At 39.2% G+C, this 22004-nt stretch overlaps 1 protein-coding gene across 4 annotated transcripts in view; it reads left to right on the forward strand.

Annotated features, from left to right (window-relative positions):
• CFAP95 (cilia and flagella associated protein 95) overlaps positions 1–22004 on the forward strand; it is a 183988-nt gene that overhangs the window by 45724 nt on the left and 116260 nt on the right. For all 4 annotated transcript variants that reach the window (XM_045840750.1, XM_045840749.1, XM_045840748.1 and 1 more), the window contains one exon: positions 15479–15587. Coding sequence is in view for 2 of the 4 variants with exons in the window: in XM_045840749.1 (XP_045696705.1) it covers positions 15479–15587 (109 nt within the window). In the remaining 2 variants the exon portion in view is untranslated. The remainder of the gene's footprint in view (positions 1–15478; positions 15588–22004) is intronic.

Below are 22004 nucleotides of genomic sequence, written 5' to 3' on the forward strand. Positions count from 1 at the left end.
AACCAGCTAAACAGTATTTATTCATCTACCTATGATGCTTAATTTACATATCTGTCAGCCTACAGTCAGCTGTATAGGGAGAACAGAGCTAACGTGTGTTTAGGGTCAACACATTAAGGCTAGCTAGTCTGCATATGGCCATTAATAGAAAGGGGGAAAACTGCAAAACTCCTAATAGATCTAGTCACAGAAAATAAGTTCTCCACTCATTACTGTATAAGAATCCTGAACATTCAGAGCTCAGTGGCACCTGTTCTCATTATAAGGGTTCATGCCAACAAAGCCAAAATTACATTGCCGACAGTTTCTTAGAAGTTAAGCTATTGTGGACTTATACCCAGAATTCAAAAGAAAAGTATCTGTATTAGTAAATTATTAGAAAAATTTTGTCTAGATAGATGGCATGTTTTTATTGGACTTTTTTATATGTTAAACAATCCTATGATAAATATGAATAATTTGGAAAAGATACCTCTAGTTGATTTATCGATATGTTAAAGTGAGTATAGTAAGTGAAATGAGATCCATTATAGGTCTTCTTGACCCCATCCAGACCCCTGTACCTCTGATGAGTGAACAGGTCAAAGTATGTTAAATGGTGTCTCAGGCACAAACAAGGAGTTTTCTCCCACAGTAAAAACATCTGGTCCTAGTGCTGTTTGGAGGGTGACTCTTTTTTCTTTGACAACTTTCTCTGTTACTTCTTTTCGGAAATTATTTGTTTATACTTTTCTCTCTATTGAGGACAATTTTGGTGAATTGTTTTCTCAGAAAGTTTTACGTTATCTAGCTTTCTAAACATATTTGCGTAGGGTTATGGAAAACAGTCTGATTTAAATGTTTACAAATAACTACTTTAAAGTGTGTAATTCAATGTCCCTTTCCTGTGTTTCTACAGTTTATATCTCTCAGCACAATCAATTTTAGGACATTTTTATTAACCCCAAAAGAAATGCTGTTGCTCCCAAATTTCCCCAGCACTCAAGCCTTAAACCACCATGACTCTGTGTTCTGTCTCTGTAGATTTGCCTGTAATGAACACTTCATGTGAATGGAATAATATAATGGTCCTTTGTGATTGGCTTATTTTTTGGTATTATGTTCACAAGGTTCATCCATGTTATAACATATATGAGTATTTCATTTATTTTAATTGCCTAATAATAGTCCATTGTATTGATATTATATCCCTCTATTTTTGTACCCCTCCATAATTGTCCTTAATTTTTTTAATATTAGTTTGTCTATTTTGTTTATGTACTCATTTATTCTGTTTTTTCTAACTCATCTCATTCTGTTTGTATCTGGAATTATTTTATCATTCTGATTGCTTTTGGCTTGCTTGTTCTTTCTCTGTTTTGAGGTTAAATGTTTCATTCATTTAATTTTATTGTTTCAATTTTATTGATGTAAATACTTAAAACTCTTATTTTTTCTGTAGGTAGTGCTTTAGCTATAGCCTATGGATTGTTATAAGTGGTATTTCTTTTGGAATTTTTGACATGCAGCAACTTCAGTTTATATTGATTCATGAATTGTTTGGTAAAGTGTTTAAATATTTCCAGGTTGAAGACAGAGCTCTTAAAAATGCATTATGGATTTCTAGTTTTACTGCATTTATTATTTATATCTTTTAAGTAGATCAAAATATTTTTTCTTAATTTTGATCAGTTTCATGTTCCTCTGAAGTTGTATTTTTTAGGCAGGTCACCAGTTATTAGTCTCACTCTTTCCACATTCACACATTTACCCAAGAAAAATGACCCAGATTTAATCTAGTTGCAGGTCAAAGTCTAAGATCTCTCCTTATTATGCTATAGTGTCTCTGCAAAGTCTAGCTGTGGCTCTACTTGGTTCAAAGACTTGCAAAGCAACAAGACAAAGTATCTGCCCTTGTCCATCTATGCAGGATACAATGGTAGCACAGGGACAAGGCCACTGTAGTAAGTACTCCTCCTGAAAAAGAGGAAACACGGAAGGGACAGGACTGTCATTTATCCACACTCTTAAATTCTGTCAGGCAGACATTGTGAGGGAGCCCTACATTGTTGTCAGGAATGTTCTTTGATTAGACCCTGATTCCGCTTTCTGGCAGCAGCTTCCTTTTCTCATTTCTCATTGTAGCCCTTGGCTCTGCCCGTGTGTGACCTTTTCTATTATTCTCCTTGTCCACACCTGCAATGGATGTCATGGAATATACCCTCCTGTGGGTTTTCAGCTCTCTCAGTTCATTTCCTATTTGGGAATAGGAAAAAAGGTATTTTAAATATTGAATAGATGAAGGATTTTTAAATGCATTTTTCTGGCTTGTTTGGAAGTACAGTTCTTAAAATTTCATAAGTTAGTTACTTATTTGAATACAGTTAGTTCCAACTGCTAGTAACCTCTCTCTCTTTTAACTCTTTCTAGACTAAGTTCTTAGACTTGTGTTCCTTCACTTTTCCTCCTCATAACATTTTGAGTCTCACCTTGGGACTGTTCTAGTTACAGAAATCAGAAACCCTGGGAATTTCTGTTTGTCCAGCTCCTTAAGCTCCAATGAAACTTAATTCACTGAGAGTATCTAGCAATTGGATGAAATTTGCTGTAAGCCTAAGTTTAATGGAACTTTGTCCCAGAAAATTCTTTCTCAGTTTTCTTTCTTACTATTTGAGATCTAAACATCATTGGCTCTTCTACCATTTCAAGGATCCAAATTCCTGGAATCTCTTATTTCCCTTTTTCTTCTTGTAAATCAGCCAATTTCCTGAAGTTATCTCTCTCTCTCCCTTTTAAAAATTCATTGACAAAACATTTGTCAATTAGCAATTCATACACAGAACTAACAAACTGTTTTCCACTTTCTTTCCTAATCTTGCTAGGTACATGATTTGACTCTTCACCTAATGTGGCTATCAAATGTTTGGCATTTCCAGCCTCCAGTATCAGTTTCCTATTGTCTTCTGCCTGGCCTGTAACCAATGCTATATACATTAGATTTTATTACAATAGCACCCATCCTACTTATACTAATTTCTATGTCAAAATAGCTAGGCTTATTCTGTAATAACAAACAGATACAAAAAATCTCAGTGGCTCAACACATAGAGGTTTATTTCCTACTCACTCAAGGTCCACTGTAGGTTTTTGGTGGGGAGTAGAGTTGCCTCCACATAGATATTCAGAGAGGGGGCTGACTGAGGCTCCATTATCTAGAAAGTCATTGGTTGCTCTGGTAGGAAAAGAAAGAGTTGAGGATTGTCTAAGAGCTTTAAACTGTTTTGGCTCAGAAATGGCACATGTCATTTTTGCTTATATTTATTTTACTGGCCAGAAGAAGTCAGAAGGCCCCACTAACTGGATGAGAGCTCCTTAACTGCATGGGAGCTGGGAATTTTAACCTTTTATATTCCTAGGAAAGAAGGAGACATTGCATTGGGGAGCACAATGTCTATCACATATGGAAGATTTTCTTGGGAAACTCCCCTCCCAGGTGGGCTCTAGGACGAGACTTTTGTCCCTCTAGCTCTGAAGCCATTGCCCTTGTACAGCGTTTGCAAATACCCGATGACATCAGCAGATTTGGTGTGTTTAGGTTCTTCTTACCTCATTGGTTACAGGCTTTCACCCAAGTGTTGGCCTGAAAATTTCCACTGAATTTTCAGCTCCTAAATGCTTTTAATGTGTTGGAAGTTACATGTACATTATATATTATGTATATTATATATCATATATGATCTATGTAGTTGTAATACAATAATTACAAAATAATTATATAAGAATAAACTGTGTCACACACTCACAACTGTGAACTTACTGTTACCCACCCATGTGTGTGTGTGTGTGTGTGTGTGTGTGTGTGTGTGTGTGTGAGTGAATGATATAGCATTTTCCATTTCATTTGCATAACCACAGAAATGTAATTTGGTTGGCATTGTGAGAGTTCCCAGCAGGAAATCTCATTACTGAGATTTCTTTTTCTTTCTTTTTTAAGTATATTTTACTGATTTTACTATTATAGTTGTCCTATTTTTTCTCCCCTTTTTCCCCCTCTGCCCTGCACCCTCCTTCCCTCTAGCATTTGCCCCACCTTAGTTCATGTCAGTGGGTCATATATATAAGTCCTTTGGCTTCTCCATTTCCTATACTATTCTTAACCTCCCCCTGTCTATTTTGTACCTGCAAATTATGCTTCTTATTCCCTGTACCTTTTCCCTCATTCTCCCATCCACTGATAACCCTCCATGTGATCTCCATTTCTGTGACTCTATTCCTGTTCTAGCTGTTTGCTTTTGTTTTTGTTTTTAAGGCTCAGTTGTTGATAGTTGTAAGTTTGTTGTCATTTTACTGTTTGTAATTTTGATTTTCTTCTATTTCCTAGATAAGTCCCTTTAACATTTCATATAATAAAGGCTTGGTGATGATGAGCTCCTTGAATTTGACCTCACCTGGGAAGCACTTTATCTTCCCTTCCATTCTAAATGATAGCTTTGGTGGGTAGAATAATCTTGGATGTAGGTCCTTGCCTTTCATGACTTAGAATACTTCTTCCTAGCCCTTCTTGCCTGTAATGTTTCTTTTTAGAAATGAGCTAATAGTCTTATGGGAACTCCTTTGTAGGTAACTGTCTCCTTTTCTTTTGCTGCTTTTAAGATTCTCTCCTTATCCATAATCTTGGGTAACTTAAATATGATGTGTCTTGGTGTGTTCCTCCGTGGGTCCAACTTCTTTGGGACTCTCTGAGCTTCCTAGACTTGCATGTCTATTTTCTTCATCAGATCCAGGAAGTCTTCCTTCATTATTTTTTTGAGTAAGTTTTCAATTTCTTGCTCTTCCTCCTCTCCTTCTGGCACCCCATGATTCAGATGTTGGAACATTTAAAGTTGTCCCAGAGGTTCCTAAGCCTCTTGTCATTTTTTTTTGAATTCCTGTTTCTTCATTCTGTTCTGGTTGGATATTTATTTCTTCCATTTGTTCCAAATCTTTTATTTGAGTCCCCCCATTTTCCTTCCCTTCATTGTTGGCTCTCTGTGTGTTTTTCTTTATTTAACTTTGTATAGCCTTCAATTCTTTCTTTATTTTGCATCTGTACTCAATCATTTCTGTGAGCATCCTGATTACCAGTGTTTTGAACTCTGCATCTGATAGGTTAGCTATCTCCTTGTCACTTAGTTCTTTTTCTGGAATTTTGATCTGTTTTTTCATTTGGCCATATTTCTTTGTCATGTCACACATTGTAAGGCAGAGTCTTAGGTATTCACCAGGGTAGGGCAACCCACTTAACTGCACTGTGGTGCTATATGTGGGGGAGGGGTCTGAGAGGGAACAATGCCACCTGCTTGGCTCACTCTCTGCTTTCAGTCACTTCCCCTTCTGCCCACAAGTGAATTGGGCCCTTCTGGTGCTGATTCCCAGGTGGGTAGGTTTGTGTACATTCTAGAACCCTTTGGGGCCCTCCAGCAGACTCTCCTGTGAGACTGGGAGTTTCTCCCGCTACCACAACCCCCACAGACTTTTATAGCCAGAGATTTGAGGCTTTATTTTCCTGACCTGGAACCCTGGTTTATAGTGTCTCACTCCCCAGTTGTTCCTCCCAGATAATCTACATGCAAATGTGAGAATATCCCATCTGCCAGCTGCTGCCTCACCCATCTGGTCTTCTAGCTGCCACCTTGCCACGTGTCCTTGCCACCCAGGCTTCCAGTCTCCACTGTTCCTACTGGTCTGGATAAATGTTTCTTCTTTAACTCCTTGGTTATTGGACTTCCATACAATTCGATCTTCTGGCAATTCTGTTTGTTTTTTGTTTTTAAATTTTTTGTTGTCCTTCTTTTGGTTTTATGAGGAAGCAAAGTATCTACCTTATATCTACTTATGCCTCCATCTTGGCCGGAAGTCCTCATTATTGAGATTTCTTCTACTGCCTCCATTTCCAGTTATCTTTGCTGGGATCTTGGCTGCTTATGGTAACCCTTACACATGATGTAACATGGGGCTTATAACTTTTGATTTTGCCAACAATTTAGTTTGCTTATAATTTTGCCATTTCCTTAGCTACTTTTGAGTGATTTCTAGGAAGAAAATGAAAAGTACTTATTTCTGTAGCTATGTCCATAATAGAAGTCTGTTTTGACTCTAGTTTCTATTCATGAAGAAAGGCTTGTTCATTTGTTTCTAATGTGAATGAAATGAATTGCTTTGAAACCAAAGAAGCTTGTATTATCTACTTAATATGCAATTACTCATGCATTCACAGAAATGTGCATTAAAATGGGCCTTAAGCTCACAAAATATAATCTTTTGATGTTATTCTAGAGTAATTAATTCAAATTATTTAAGCTAGTAATATTAACACTATAGGAATAGGAGTTTATGTAGATGTCTGCTTTTGTTTTGGAGCAGGGCAAACTGGTCTTCATGCCACTTAAGGCAGAAATACTGTCAGGGCATCCTTTAGACTACAGTAATTACTAATATTTAGTACAATTTAAAAATCCTGACTTTCTTTAGCCCTACTCTTCCACCACCCAGAGTATCTTTGGCCAGTTAATATTATCTGTTTCTAGAGGGGAGGGTCAAAGAAACCCTAAGAAGTATCCTAGGATCTGAAGATAACTGAGATGCAGTCATCTGAAGGGAAAGAATGTTCTGATCTGGGTTTGAGTTGGACAGTCCTGGTTTTCACCACTACCAGTATACTTAGTATCTCATTTCCCTCTAAAATTGTCCCCAGTGGGATAATGAATTATAGTGTCACCCTGCTTAATACATGTCCCCTCAGCTGTGTTCATGGTCATGTGCTTGGCAGTTAATCACACTGACCAAATTTATTTAACATTTAAACTCTTTTTTTAGATTTTATGTATTTATTTTTAGAGAGGGAAGGGAGGGAGAAAGAGAGAGAGAGAAACATCAATGTGCAGTTGCTGGGGGCTGTGGCCTGCAACCCAGGCATGTGCCCTGACTGGGAATCAATCCTGCGATGCTTTGGTTCTCAGCCCACGCTCAATCCACTGACCTATGCCAGCCAGGACTCATTTAAACTCTTTAAATAGGCAAAGGCTCCAAACATTGTATTCCTTTTGTTCTCTCCAATATTCTTCATGGGGCCTCCTGTTCTTGAAACTTTTTTGAAAGAAAATTCATAATAATAATGGGTCATATTTATATGATACTAAGTATATGATGAGTGAAGAAAATTACTTCACTCATCTGCTTCCATCAAGTGGTTTTTATTTTGAGTGCACCCATTCAAATTCTGTGGTTTCATGGTTATAGATATACAAATCACATACAGCATAAGACACATTGAAAAACAAAGTCTATCTTCATAACATGGAAATGTCACAATATCTACCAAGACATGAGATTTTCCTTATGATTCTGCAAATACATCTAAAAGTCTTCATTATTCAGTTGGTACATTTGTATCACCAAATAATACTGCCTTAGGATGTTAGTCATTTGCCATGAAATCTTTAAAGTGGGTTGTCAAATGTTTCTTTGCAGTCTTTGATTTTACTGGTTTTGTGCTTCAAATGTGTCAGAAAATATAGCTGACTTTTGAGGGTAGTTTTCTTTTAAAGTTCTAGGTAGCAGATGATTATAGAACCTAATAGAAAAGATGTCTTTCTCTTCTCATTTGGGTTAGATTTACATCAGAAAATACAATGGCTGAAGGACTACTTATGAACTACATTAATAATTCTAAAATTTAAAATGAATATATTCCACCATCTGGAGTATTAACTAAACATTTTAACATCTTTGAAATCTGCAAAGAAAATGTGTCTCTGCCAAGTAACCAGAAGCTAGTATTCAGCTCAGATTTTCACCGTTCTTGTATCAGATATTGCTCAGCTTCAAACCCCCTTTGCAATCAGTGTTATGCATATATATGTTGACAATTTTTCCATTCAGCAAGCAGATTTATAATTCCTCCCAAGACAAGTTTTGATGCAAAGAACTAGCATCTCTACATACATTATCACTCCCTCTTTATGTGTGCTTTGGCAGAGTGAACTGGGATACTCTCTATTTTTATGGACACATTTGAAAGCCATTGCTTTCAGCATTTATATTAAGATTATAGTAACAAAATATAATAACATTCAATCAATCAATCATTTAAGATTTAATAAGCACTTACAATGTGTTAGACTATGCCAGGCACTGAAATCGCAAAGATGAATAAAAATAAACCTTCTGTCTCATTTCTTAATCTAATGAGAAGGCAGCTTCATTAATGAATAATTATAAAACAATGTGGAAGGCATAGCAGTGATAAAGATACTGGTTTCATTGCAACCCCTACCTCACCTACCCCACAGAGACATGGGAGCATGGAAACCCTGGAGTGTAACTTGGTCCCCTCTCCTTTGAGGAGTACCTGTGACCTAATTCCACCTTGTCTGCCACTGGCTGTTGGGGCAGCCTTGGGGACATTGCAGGTGCCTCCCTGAGTATGTTCTGGACTTGAGTTTGTTCAGCCCTGCAACTCACTTGAGGATTTCTATGTGTTTTAAGGGACTCAAAAGGGGCTTATAGATCTGTTTTGATGTGGAATCGTCCAACTTTTATGGTAGGCAACTCAACCTCTTAAAGGACTCCAGAAACAGACCCAGAAGGTCCTCTCGACAAGGCATGACTTGGGACTATGTTAGACACAAGGAGACAGGAAGGGTGGGATCTACAGGGTTCAGGTGATTGCAGGGTTGGTGGCACAAAGGTGTATACCAACTGAATATGTCAGGCATTTGTTCAGAATGGAATATGCTCAAGCTGTCTTTGCCTTACCAGATTTTACTGACCTTGATCCTCTTCACAGCAGTCTAAGTGGCATTTTTTATACCAGGGTTGTGGTTCCAAGACCTTTTTTATACAGCTGGCAGCTCTGATCCTATTTTTTCAGCCCTTTCCCTGGTCCTAATTCAATCCGTATTCATACTATTTCTCCCACAGTAGACTAGAGGAAGCAAGTTTTATCTCCTGTAATGAAGGATGTCTTTTATAAAGATTTATCATATAAAAAAGTAGCCTGAGTATTCGGCTCTGGGGCTTGATAGAACAAGGTCCCCAGGAGAAGGACCTTGTCAAGGAAGCTAACTGCCTATCAAGGAAGTTTGTGGCCCTGCTGGCAGGAAGCCCTGTGGGTCCTCCTCCCAGCAAGAATGTCATCCTGTACCTGAATGCCTGGCATCAGAGACACAGCTCTTCATTCAATCAGCAGCATGGAATACCTGTATTCAGGCTGCTTTTGCCTTGAACTGACTGCTGCCCAGCTGCTGTCAAACACATGTCTGGGCAAATTAATATTTGCAGAAGCCAGTCTGTAGTCTAGAACAGTGCTGGTCAATAAGGACTTTTTACTAATCCAAGGTGATATACAGGTAGCAAGTTTTTTGGATAGCTACATTTACTTCACTTAAAGCAGGGGTGTCAAATTCATTTTCACTGGGGGCCACATCAGCCTGGCGATTGCCTTCAAAGGGTCAAATGTAATTTTAGGATGGTATAAATGTAACTACTCCTTAATAGTTAAGCAAGAGCTAGGCGTTGCCGCTGGGTAGAAACAAGGTGCTGGGCCAGATAAAACAAGGTGGAGGGCCAGATTCAGCCCATGGGCCTTATGTTTGCCACTTGTGACTTAAAGGATTCAGATTGCTTTTTATATATCTTTGGTGTTAGAGGTCTTCTTATTAAAGATGATAGATTGTTATTTTATTTTTAATGTCCCTGTCAAGACAAAAAGTTGGCAATTCTATGTTGGTGCTACAAGTTTTGAGGGGAAGTTTTGCTGCTCATGAAACATGTAGCTTCAGAAACCACTGATCTGAGTCTGGCACGCAACTATTCTCTGGAGCTTTCTCAGCTTCAGCACTTTTGACATTTTGGGTATTTCTTTGTGGTAGGGTTTGTCCTGTGCATTGTAGGATGTTTAGCAGCACCACTAGATGCCAGTAACAACCCACCCCACCCAGATGCAACAACTAGAAATGTCCCCAATCATTGTCAAATGTCTCAGGGTAGGTTGGAGTGGGGTGGGTAAGGGCTGTGGTCAAAACTTTAAAGTTACTGTTCCAGAGACATTGTAAATTTTATTATGCTCATTTTATCCTCATGAAAAATTTGTATTGCAGTAAATGACAAGTCATAGCAAGTTGCATGGTGACCATAAATGAATGCAGGTAGCAAGGAGGAGAAGTCTATATAAGGTATATATCTATTATACCTTGATAATTTTTATCTCACAAAGATGCTGTAAGACTTAATTAGTATTGACAAAGTATTTAAAAACACTCAACTGAAACATTTGTAAATAGACACAATATTATTATATGTAATAATATTTTACACTTATATATCACTTTGCACTTGAGATTCTCAATGCATTGATTAATTTGTTTCCTTAGTATGATTTTCAGTTTATCTCAGGAAATTGAGACACAAGCCAATGTTTACCTAATTAATATAAAGTCACAGAATTAATTTAATCTCATATTTCCTTTATAGTCCCCTAATTATTTATTTTAATCCCCTATGTATTCTTATATATAGTAAATATCTATTTAGTATATAGTAAGTATACTGTATTTAAAACATAAAAATTAAAAAATATATTTGATATGTAGTAAAATGTTTAACTTTTTCTATTATGTTTTATAGATTTTATATTTTTTAAATGTATATTTCTCTTTGGTGGGCTGGCAGACACTTAGAAATAAGGGAGGTCTGAGACCACCGGCTGTGCATCCCCGGTGCCTGCGGGCGGCGTGCACACTGTCCGCGGCAGCCCACGGGCATTAGGGAATGTCAGCTGCATTAGCTTAATCCTCCAAAGCAACACTTTCATTTTAGATTTATCTTTTCAGTGCTGGGCTTTTGGCTTCTGTCTGAGATTGCCGTAATGAAAGAAACATATTTATATCTTTTGTAATAATCTAGTTATAATACAACTTAAAATACATAGTGGGATAATCAGGGCTGTCTTCTGACTCTCAAGAACACTAATCATTTTTGCTTCCGGGGGTTCCTACCTTCATTAAACAAATGTTAAAAATGATAGTTTATGACTGCATTGATCTAAAGATATGTATGATTCCAGCTGGGTTACATAAAGAGGTAGGCCCTGGGAATAATACATTGTAGTGTTAGTTGGTGCTTTCCCCTTTAATTCCTAAGATTTTACAGAGGTACTCTGGTTTTATTGCCTTGGGGAAGAAGAACACAGTAGGCAACAGAGCCAAATTCTTGGCTTTGGGGTTCAAAAGCTTGTACCTTAGGATGACAACGTGGGTTTGGAAAACTAGATGAAGAACTGGGTTACCCTATCCACCACAGGTGAAGAGTTCATGGACTGAAGATAGAGGAAACCAAAGATGTTGAGTGTGTGTGAATTCGCTCAGGATTGCAAACCTGAATTCAGGTTTTGGAAGTCCTAGAGCTGATGGGACTTATCACTGCCTCACCCTCTATTTCTAGGATAATGTCTTTGGAGCTGTGGAAGGGCAGGGCTCCTGCGTGTCCCCCATGACCCATATGGTGGGGACATGAAACACCTGTTTGCTTGGTGGGCCAGGCAAAGAGCACAGGGACAGCATCTGGGTTTCCAGGAGCCCTGGATGGAAATGGACACAAAGTTTTTGGTAGGATTGGGAGTGGCACCCTTGTATCTGGGTGCCATTCTATACAAACACCTGTGTGGCTGGACCGGGAAGGCATAGCAGAGAGCTGCATGGATCCGTAACTGGAAACCACAGGGGAGTGAGAGCGCTCTGCAAATGTTGTCAGGGAGAGCCAGTGACAACGAAGATGGGTTCTTGGCTTTGTGGTACCACACAGACTCTTTAGAGCTGGGAGAAATCCAGAACTAACCAAGATGAACGTTTTCCACCTGGAATGAGGACTTTGTTAAATTATGAAAATTGAGTTAAATTACAAAAACATTAAGTTGCAATTCAACAAACCAGGATTTTTTTGAAGCCCAATTAGTATTTACTATACATAGATGTTTATAGAGCTTTATAGTGTTTGAAGGACCTTCTGCCTTTATTTTCTTTCATTTCATTTATTTATTTATTTATTATTGTTGTTTAAGTACAGTTGTCTCCATTTTCACCCCACCCCTAACCCCTGCCCCACCCACCCCCACCTCCCACCCTCGAACCTACCCCTTTGGCTTTTTCCATGTGTCCTTTATACAAGTTCCTTGATGGACCTTCCCCTATTTTTCCCCATTTACTTTCTCTCCCTTCCCTTCTGGTTACTGTCAGTTTGTTCTTTATTTCAATGTTTCCGGTTATATTTTGCTTGCTTGTTTGTTTTGTTCATTAGGTTCCACTTATAGGTGAGATCATGTGGTACTTGTGTTTCACTGTCTGGCTTATTTTACTTAGCATAATGCTCTCCAGATCCATCTATGTTGTCCAGAAGTACAGTATTCCATCATGTAAATGTACCATAATTTCTTGATCCACTCATTTACTGGTGGGCACTTAAGTTGCTTCCAGCACTTGGCTATTATAAATTGTGCTGCTATGAACATTGGGGTGCATAGGTTCTTTTGAATTTGTGTTTCAGGATTCTCAGGGTATAATCCCAGCAGTGGTGTTGCTGGATCAAAAGGCAGTTCCATTTTTAGTTTTTGGATGAAATTCCATACTATTTTTCCACAGTGGCTGCACCAGTCTGCATTCCCAACAACAGTGCACTAGGGTTCCCTTTTCTCCACAACCTCGCCAGCCCTTGTTGTTTGTTGAGTTGTTTATGATGCCATTATGATGGGTGCAAAGTAATATCTCATTGTGGTTCTAATTGCACCTCTCTGATGGCTAGTGATGCTGAGCATCCTTTCATATGTGTCTGAACCCTCCATATGTCCTTCTTGGAGAAGTGTCTGTTCAAGTCCTTTCCCATTTTTAAATTGGGTTGTTTGTCTTCCTGGAGTGGAGTCATGTGAGTTCTTTATATATTTTGGAGATCAAACCCTTGTCCAAAGTATCACTGAAAAATATATGTTCCCATATGATTGGTTCTCTTTTCATTTTAATGCTGTTTTCTTCAGCTGTGCAGAAGCTTTTTATTTTGATGAGGTCCCATTTGTTTATTCTTTCCTTTAAGGCACAGGTGGCAAACACAAGGCCTGAGGGCCAAATCCAGTTCTCCACCTTGTGGACCCCGCACCTTGTTTCTACCCGGCAGCAGCACCGAGCTCCTTACTCCTAGTTAAGGAGTAGTTACATTTATACAGTTATAAAATTACATTTGGCCCTTTGAAGACAACTGCAACACTGATGTAGCCCCCGGTAAAAATGAGTTTCACACACTTGCTTTAGGGGACATATCGGTGAAAATATTGCTGTGTGGAATATCTGAGATTTTCCTGCCTATGTTCTCCTCTAGGACTTTTATGGTGTTGTGATTTATTTTTAAGTGTTTTATCCACCTTGAATTTATTTTTGGGTATGGTGAATAGCTGCAGCAATTTTGACAAAGAAGAACAAAGTAGGAGGGGTTACAATACCTGACACCAAACTATATTACAAGGCCATGGTAATCAAGACAGTCTGGTACTGGCATAAGAAGAGATGCAAAGATCAATAGAACAGAATAAGGAGCCCAAGAATAAATTCAAATATGTATGGCCAATTAATATTCAACAAAGGGGCCAAAGCATAAATTGGAGTAAAAATAGCCTCTTAAACAAATGGTATTGGGTGGTCTGGACAGAGCTACATGCCAAAAAAAATGAAACTCTATCACCAACTTACACCATACACAAAAATAAATTCAAGGTGGATATTCCTTTCATTCTAATTCTTATAAAAATCTAAAAAAGTATTGGTATTGTTTTGTGCTCATTTTACATATGTGAAAATGGAAGCACAGAAAAGTTAAATAACTTGCCGAAGGTCACACAGCTAGATCCTGGCTTAGCAGACTCAACCCCATGGCCTCATTCCCTCTACCACTCCTGGTTCGAAAGGAAGGGAGGGAGACAGAGAGGGAGAGAAGCATCAGTGTGTGTTTGCCTCTCATGTGGCCCCCACTGGGGACCTGGCCCACGACCCAGGTATGTGCCCCGACTGGGAATCAACTGGTGACCCTTTGGTTCACAGCCCATGCTCAGTCCACTGAGCTATACCAGCCAGGGCTACTCCTGGTTCTTGATGTTGGTCAATATACCCGCTAAGGACTTACATGAGAGTTTTCCATTGGAGTATCAAAAAATGCTGGTATCACATCAAAATACTTTCAGTGTTTTTAAAATTAATGCTCTGATATGAGGAAGGGAAGACACTCCAATCTGGGGTTCCTCACTGCTGGGCTCTATGCACAGCTTTGCTCCCAGTGCTCAGAGGTGGGGAGGTAAGCATGTAAACGGAATGCAGTGCAAGGGTCAAGATGAGGTTGAGGTCCTAAAGGGCCTCCTAATGTGCACGCTGGGTGCCTCATCTGGGTGAATGCATGCTGTTCAGCTTCCACAACCCTGTGACCACACTCAGCACCTTGTAGGTTTTTCTTTTTGATTATTTTTTAATTGTTGTTCAATTACAGTTGTCCCCATTGTAGATATTTCTTGTTTAATTCTCTGTTGTTCTTGCCACACTGTGAGCTACTGAAGGCAAGGCCTTCATCTGGCTTGCATGCCCTGTACCTAGCAAAATGCCTGGCATGTAGTGGGCACTTAAAAATACATGCCGAATGAAGGAATAATTGAAGGGACAGATGGGTAGATAAGGTTTTGGATACGTCAGTGTCCTTACACAGTTCTAGCCCTGTATCCCTTAATAGCAAGTCCTCTTTTGAAGGGTGCTTGGGCTCAGCTTCCTTCATCTCACCCAGGAAAGCTTTACGAAAACAGCTACTCATCTCGCAGGCCACTTTACCTCTTTTTTCCTTCCTTATCCCCAAGTACCTCCTTTATTATTATTTCCAACCAGTCTTTTAGACAAGACATTTGGAATATTTTTTCCTTTTCCATCTTCATGTTTTAAGAACTATTTTTTCTAGTTTATGTTTAATCGCCAGTTTCCTTTAGACACTCTTTAGAAGCAGGAGCACATGTTACAAATTCATATGAGCAAATACTGTCTGTTCTCTCTCATTTTGAAAAAAGTTATAATTAAAATTCATGGTGGAAAAAGATTCTAAAGTGGCAAGTTGCCTTTCTAAGATATCACATCTTATTTTAGAATTTACTTTCATTAGATAATCTCCATTACTAAATAACATTTACTTCACTGGAGCCGTTGAATAATTGCCGTGTTTGCTCAGGGTTATTTCTGTGGTATTGGTTTTACCACGTGTCAAGTTGCTTTTACAAAGTAGTCTCAGCATTACTCAAAAAGAGTGGAAAATATGTGTCATAAATTCAGTCAATTTAGAATTAAAATAGTGTAATGAATATACTAAATTTTATTGGATATTTTTTAACATTTAAAGGCAATTCTTGATAAGTAAGCTTCACCTCTTAACAGAATCTTATTTTTTTCTTAAGGCACCGTGACAGAGAAGCTTATCCCAAAGATTATGATGTAGAGGGTCCCGAGGAAGTGAAAAAACTGTGTAATTCAACATATCAGAGATTTGGAACGGATGAGCCTGAAGTGAGTAGTTGCTGCTAATTTCTTTAAGTCTAGAATCTTCCCCCTTGTGAAAAAAATGAAAAAATAAAGGGAGGAGCACTTTGTCCGTGCCACCTCTTAGCTCTGTTAGTTACTCAGGCACATGACTTAGTCACTGTGTGCTTCAGCGACCTTACCTTTAAAATGTGCATACTTCATAAGGTTATCAGGAAAATAAAATGAGATAAAGCAAGTAAAGTGCTTAACTCAGCCTGCCACAGAGCAAGTGCTCAAGAAATTATTACTGTTGTTACAATGCTGCTGCTGCAGCTGCAGCATCTTGCTAGGTGTCTGCTTTAACCTTCACAATAACCCTAAGAAGAACGTGTTATTATCTCTATTTTATAGATGGGTAGGAACTCCTAGAAGTTAAGCAACTTACTCAAAGTTACACTGTTAGGGAGTAGAAAAGTGAGAGTTTGAACCCAGGTCTTTGATTTCAAGTCTTTGTGCTTATCTTAAGATGGCAGAGTTGTGAGTAATCAAAACATGCTACTAATATCCTTATAATACTTGTATGACCCAGTCACAAAGAGAATATTCATCACATAAGTAATTCCTATTTGAATTGCTGTGAGTGGCTATTGAGGTTTCTACTCAATCAGCATGAGGCGAGAACTCAACACTGCAGAGACGCCCCCCCAACTGTATCCTACAATGCTAAGACCTTTGGAGACTAGTTGAAGACTCAATTCAGCCTTAATAGCATGGTCTTGGGGCCCGAAGAACTTGTAATTTGACAAGGGCAGATATGAATGTGCTGAGAAGACTGGGTTTGTGCTGCATTCTGCCCCCAAAGTCTGGGTTAGTTTGAAATAAGGCAGGGCTAGGGAGAAATAGTTCAAGAAGATTCTCAATTCTCCAGTGTGATGGAAATAAGTTAGCTTTGTAGGTCCCATGCTGTTTCTTCCCTTCCTCTTATAGTTGCAATGGACATAGAGTAATAAGGATAGTCTGAAAGATGGGGATTTATTATAAAGCTACAGCTGCCTGGATATGGAACCAAGGCACTTAAAAGAACCAAGACAACAAGACAGTCTCTCTCTCTTTCTGCCTCTCTCTCTCTCTCTCTCTTACACTTAAACACAGAGTCTCTCTTAGCATCTCTGTTTCTCCCTGCTCAGTTGTCCTCTTGCCTCATAGCTCAGATCTCAGGGGCATTCTGAAGGTTTCCTCCATTCCCACCCTACCCTCTTGCCTTTGCACCGCCAGGCCGTCTCTACCCAGCTCACACATGGAAAGAGCTCTTGAGCCTGGTACCTAACTCAATCAATAGCCACCCTGCCCTACTCCCCTAAACCAAGTTTAACCTTGTTTTCTTGAGCACAGAGCTGTCGTCAGGACAAGAGCAAGCTGGACAAGGCAGGCATTGCCTGGCATGCACTTAGAGTCTTTGACCCTGAGAAAACATCTATTTTTAATTTCTAGATGAAAATGTTCTTGGTCTCAGGGTTGTTGGAGGAGGTGAGATCAAGTAAAATATTAGGTATAGAAACCTCAATATTTGTTCCTTATATTCCATGCATTATGGTAGTCAAGCCTTAGGTTTAATATAGAATCCATAAATAAGATATTAACCTTCTCTTTGACATTTATTTGTTCATGGTCATTGAAAACTTGTCCTTTCTCTACCAGGTTTGCAGTATGTATTAGATAGAAAAGAAAATAGACCAAGGAGTTACTATTCCTGATGAAGCTGCTATTCTTATATCTTAATAGTAGGTTACATTTTTTTCTATAGATTTTTTAATATAAAGCACTTGCTCATTCATCTTGTTTCTTGCTATTCTCAACAAAGTTATGAAGTTGACAAGAAAGATATTATCTCAGTTCTAATCCTAGATTCAGTGATTTTAAATGGCTCACTCAAAGTCCCAGGTATAAAAAAGGAAGGGATACAGACACAGAGCTTCCATACCTTCATGTGTCAGGTAGGATCCTACATGTGGCAGGGGGATGGATGAGTCCCTCTTCCTCTTGTCATAGAGCTGGGGCAGAGGCCTAAATACTAGAACATGATATTTGGCAAGAACCATATGTCCTGAAGCTAGAAGCTGGACCACCTAAGCAGGACCTATAAGAGACTCTAAACTAGATTAGACCAGTATGAATGATTATGTCCTTGAAGAGACTAGAGTTAAAGAGTTGAAAGAAGCTTTAATTAGTTGTGATTTTCAAGTCCCTCCTTCTACAGTTGAGAGGAGTTTCAAGGGACCACTGAGAGAAATTAGTAGGTGTGTCTTGGAATTTAGAGGACAGAGTCCAGGTGTATGACGTATGCCTGGGAACCTAAAGCTGAGAGGTCTTGCCTGGTCTGGCAGAGCAGGGTTGTGGGGGAGCAGGCACATTTTAAGTGGGGATGATGGTCAAGGATATATGACTGTGCGAATTTGCCTATGAACTCACTGAAGAGAATTTGCCAGAGCACTCTTGAGAGGGCTGTTTAGGGTAGGAGCAGAGGGCAAAGAAATCCAGCACAAGAAACCCATCAGATACTCAAGGGTTGGGAAGAGGAGGAGGAGAAGCTTTGCCTACCTTCAGCAAGCCATAGCTGGAGGCTCTTGTGACAGTCCCTGAAAGCAAAGTGCCCCATGAAAGGAGTCTATTTTCAATATCCTGCAAGCCCTGGGCCACCAGCATAGATCAAGGGAGTAAGGATCGCTTACACTAAGCCTTTTCACCTCATCTCTCCCCATCAGCTAGACTTGGGAGGGGCTTGTGAATCAGGAATGGGGGCAGGAGTAGAAGAGAAAAGCCTGGAAAAAAAAACAAAACAGCAGTGGAGCAAGGCGACACCCACTGCAGGCTTCCAGGACCAAAGCAGCACAGATCTGGGAAGGTGAGAACTTTAAATCTAATCAGTTAGAAGTTTTAATTTCTTCACTGGACTGGAAAATTTTATAGCTAAAAGAAGGTCTTTCTTAAGATTGAGGGGGCCACCAAAAAACTATGGGACTTGGTTAAAATTTCTAATAAGTCAAAAATTAGGACTAGGTATCCATGTGGAATTTAAGGGGCAGCTTGATTCAAATCAGGTTGCTTCATGATTGCTTCTATTGATGGAATAGAATCAACTCAGTAAGATGGTTACATGAACTGTGTCTCTCATTTCACCCTCTGGAGAACTCTCCAGGCAGGTACCCACATGTGACTCACACTGTATAGATGAGAGCACTGAAACAAAGTGAAACTTTATCTCTTGTTCAAAATCTAACAGCTAGAAAGTATATTACGAATTAAAATCTATCTTCACTAGTTCCAAAGTCTAATTAACATCTTAAATACTTTCCCTGTTAGAATGCCAAGTTGTTCAATTCTTAGCCCAGTGACCTTTTAAATACCCGACACTGCATCCTCCTTACAGAAAATGAACCTGGTTATTTATTTATTTATTTTTGCTCTGGCTTGGATATTGTATACACCTTTCTGTATATGTCATGGGGCTTTGATTTCTTACATCTTAGCTATAACCTCTGTCCTGTTTCCCAAGTTATGTTTGTGCATGTGGTAGTTAGCCCTATTCCCATCTGTTTCTCCTCCTGAATGCCTTCTTAGCATTTTTGTTTTTTTGCAAGATTGCTGCTGAGTGGTTGCTTCTTTTGTGTACCAGCATTTCTGTTTAGCTGATTGAAGGTTTCCTTGCCCTTAAATGCTGCTGCTAGGGCTAATGTGAGCATCACCTTTTTTTGTAAAGAGATTTAAGATGAGACTCTCTTTGTCTACATTTTGGTCAACACTCCAAAGCCCAAGTACAAAACCATGGTCCCGTGTACCAAAGTGAAATATTAGGCCATGTAAATGAGATCCTCAAAGAAGATGATGCCCTTAGGACACTGCTCACATGCAGAATATAAGAGTATTAAAATCCAAGAAACTAGAAGTTTGAGAGTAGAGACAGGGTTTTAGAAAATGTGTGCTGTCTCATCTGCATACCCCTGTGGGTGCCTGGTGAAGTTACAGATATGAGGCTGTGGGGATCAGTTTGAAGCAGTAGGGCAGAAAGGTGTGAACTAGCTACACGTACATCATTGGTGGGGCAAGGATAAAAACATGCTCAGGGCCAAATGGGGCTTTTGGGGGGTCAGAGGTGGGCCACGTGAAAGAGAAAGATGATATGAGTCATTTTAGAGCCTGCGTAAGAGTACCTCATGTAGGGATGGGAGGGGAATTGGCTGGATTCACACGGGTTAAAGCAGGATGTTTAAGTCCAGCCAGTGGCATCCTGTGTCATGGAACATACCATTGAATGTTCCCAAAAGGATCTCAACATCTACTACAACACCCAAAGAAAGTCAGTTTTGAACATCTGCCAATACCAAAGAGTGCTCAGAGACAACCAAGTAACATTACTGTGATATTGTGATATATAAGAAAAACATATAGGCACTCTGACCTTTTGGCTCTCTGAAAATAGAGGAAGGAAGGAAGAAAGGGAGGAAGGGAGGAAGGAAGGAAGGAAGGAAGGAAGAAAGGAAGGGAGGGAGGGAGGGAGGAAAAAAGAAAAAGAAAGAAGAAAAAGAAGGAAAGAAGAAAAAGAAGGGAAAAAGAAATAAAGAAAGGATTGATAGAAAGAATGAAGGAAGGAAGGACTACATCCAATAAACATGTATTGAGACCCTATTATTTTGCCAAGTGCTGGGGTAAAAAACACAATACAAAATAAGGTACCTGTATTTCAGGAACTCACAGGCTCATGGGGGAAACTGGGGTGAACAACCACAGTGGCAAAGTGTGTGGTGGATGCTATGATAAGGAGAAGATGAGGGTGCTGTGAAGGCACCTGAACTGCAATGGGTTGATCAGAAGGTCATGGCTTCCTAGTAGAGGTGGCCCCTTTGAAGCTCCTGAGCTGAATCTTAAAAGAACCATCTCTTGAAGGAATGGAAACATACCACTCAGGCTTCAGTGGTGGCTTACTGGATTTCCTACCTCAGTGGTCCTTAGGCTTCAGGAAGCTGAGTGATCCATGGGGGATCCAGATTCATAGGGGAGCAGTAATTCAAGCCACTGGAGCTTCTGTGATTTTCTTATTAGTCTAAGTGATTAAAGGAAATAGTATTTTAAATGACACTGTTTTGTTCGGGTATTTTATTTGGAGTTTGTTCCAGTGCTGCTTAGCTATAACAGAGTCCCATGCAAACTGGAATGATCATGAGTACTTTCATCATTGTCTGTTCATTTGTAAAGTCTCCCATCCAAGGATCTTCAGAACACCACCAGGCCCTGCCCCAACCGTAATCACAAGACTGTTTCTGAGAAAGCTGTACATGTTGAATCCTGTAAACTCGGATGAATTAAATACAGAGCACATCTGATGCTGTGTCACAGAAGGTGAGACACTTTTAGACATAAAGGAACAATGAAAAGCAAGTGATTTTATTAAATAGCTTTTTCCTACACAGCTAATGAATCAATGCCAAGGCATTTTTGGAACTAACAGGACAACATAGATTAGCAAATTAGGCTTGTATTCATATTAACAGCATCACTGTCATTTTGGACTTGAAAATGGCAAACATATGAATAGTACAAAAGTATGCTAATATTCATTTGATGAATAAAGAATAACTAAGCAAGCCTCAAATATGAGCTGTTTCAGGGAATGAAAATATAACATTTAAACATTAATAACCATAGATGCAAACTAAAAACACAATGAGATACCACTTCACACTTGTCAGAATGTCCATCATTAACAAACCAACAAACAACAAGTACTGGTGAGGCTGTGGAGAAAAGGGAACCCTAGTACACTCTTGGTGGGAATGCAGACTGGTGCAACCACTGTGGAAAAGTGTAGAATTTCCTCAGAAAATTAAAGATGGAACTGCTTTTTGATCCAGAAATTCCACTGCTGAGATTATACCCTCAGTATCCTGAAACATCAATTCAAAAGAACCGATGTACCCCATTGTTCATAGCAGCATTATTTACAACAGTCAAGTGCTGTTGTAACCATGCCCACCAGTAAATGAATGGATCAAAAAATGGTGGTATATTTACACAATGGAATACTGTGCAGCAGAAAGAAAGAAGGAACTCCTACCCTTTGCGACAGCATGGATGGAACTGGAGACCATTGTGCTAAGTGAAGTAAGCCAGATGGTGAAAGACAAATACCATATGATCTCACTTATAAGTGGGACCTAATCAACAAAACAAGTGTGCAAAATAGAACCAGAGACCTGGAAAGAAAGAACATACTGACAGTGACCAGAGGGGCGGGGGAGGAATATAATAGGGAAGGAAGGGAAAAGTTCAAGTCAATGAACATGTACAAAGAACTCATGGACAAGGACAATTGGGTGGGGATTGTATTTGGAGTGGGGGGCTGAGGAGAGCAGCATGGGAAAATGGGGACAACTGTAACTGAACAACAATAAAAAAATTAAATTAAAA

This window comes from Phyllostomus hastatus, unplaced genomic scaffold (assembly GCF_019186645.2).
Source record: "Phyllostomus hastatus isolate PE091 unplaced genomic scaffold, TTU_PhHast_1.1 phas_contig_34, whole genome shotgun sequence".
NCBI lineage: Eukaryota > Metazoa > Chordata > Mammalia > Chiroptera > Phyllostomidae > Phyllostomus > Phyllostomus hastatus.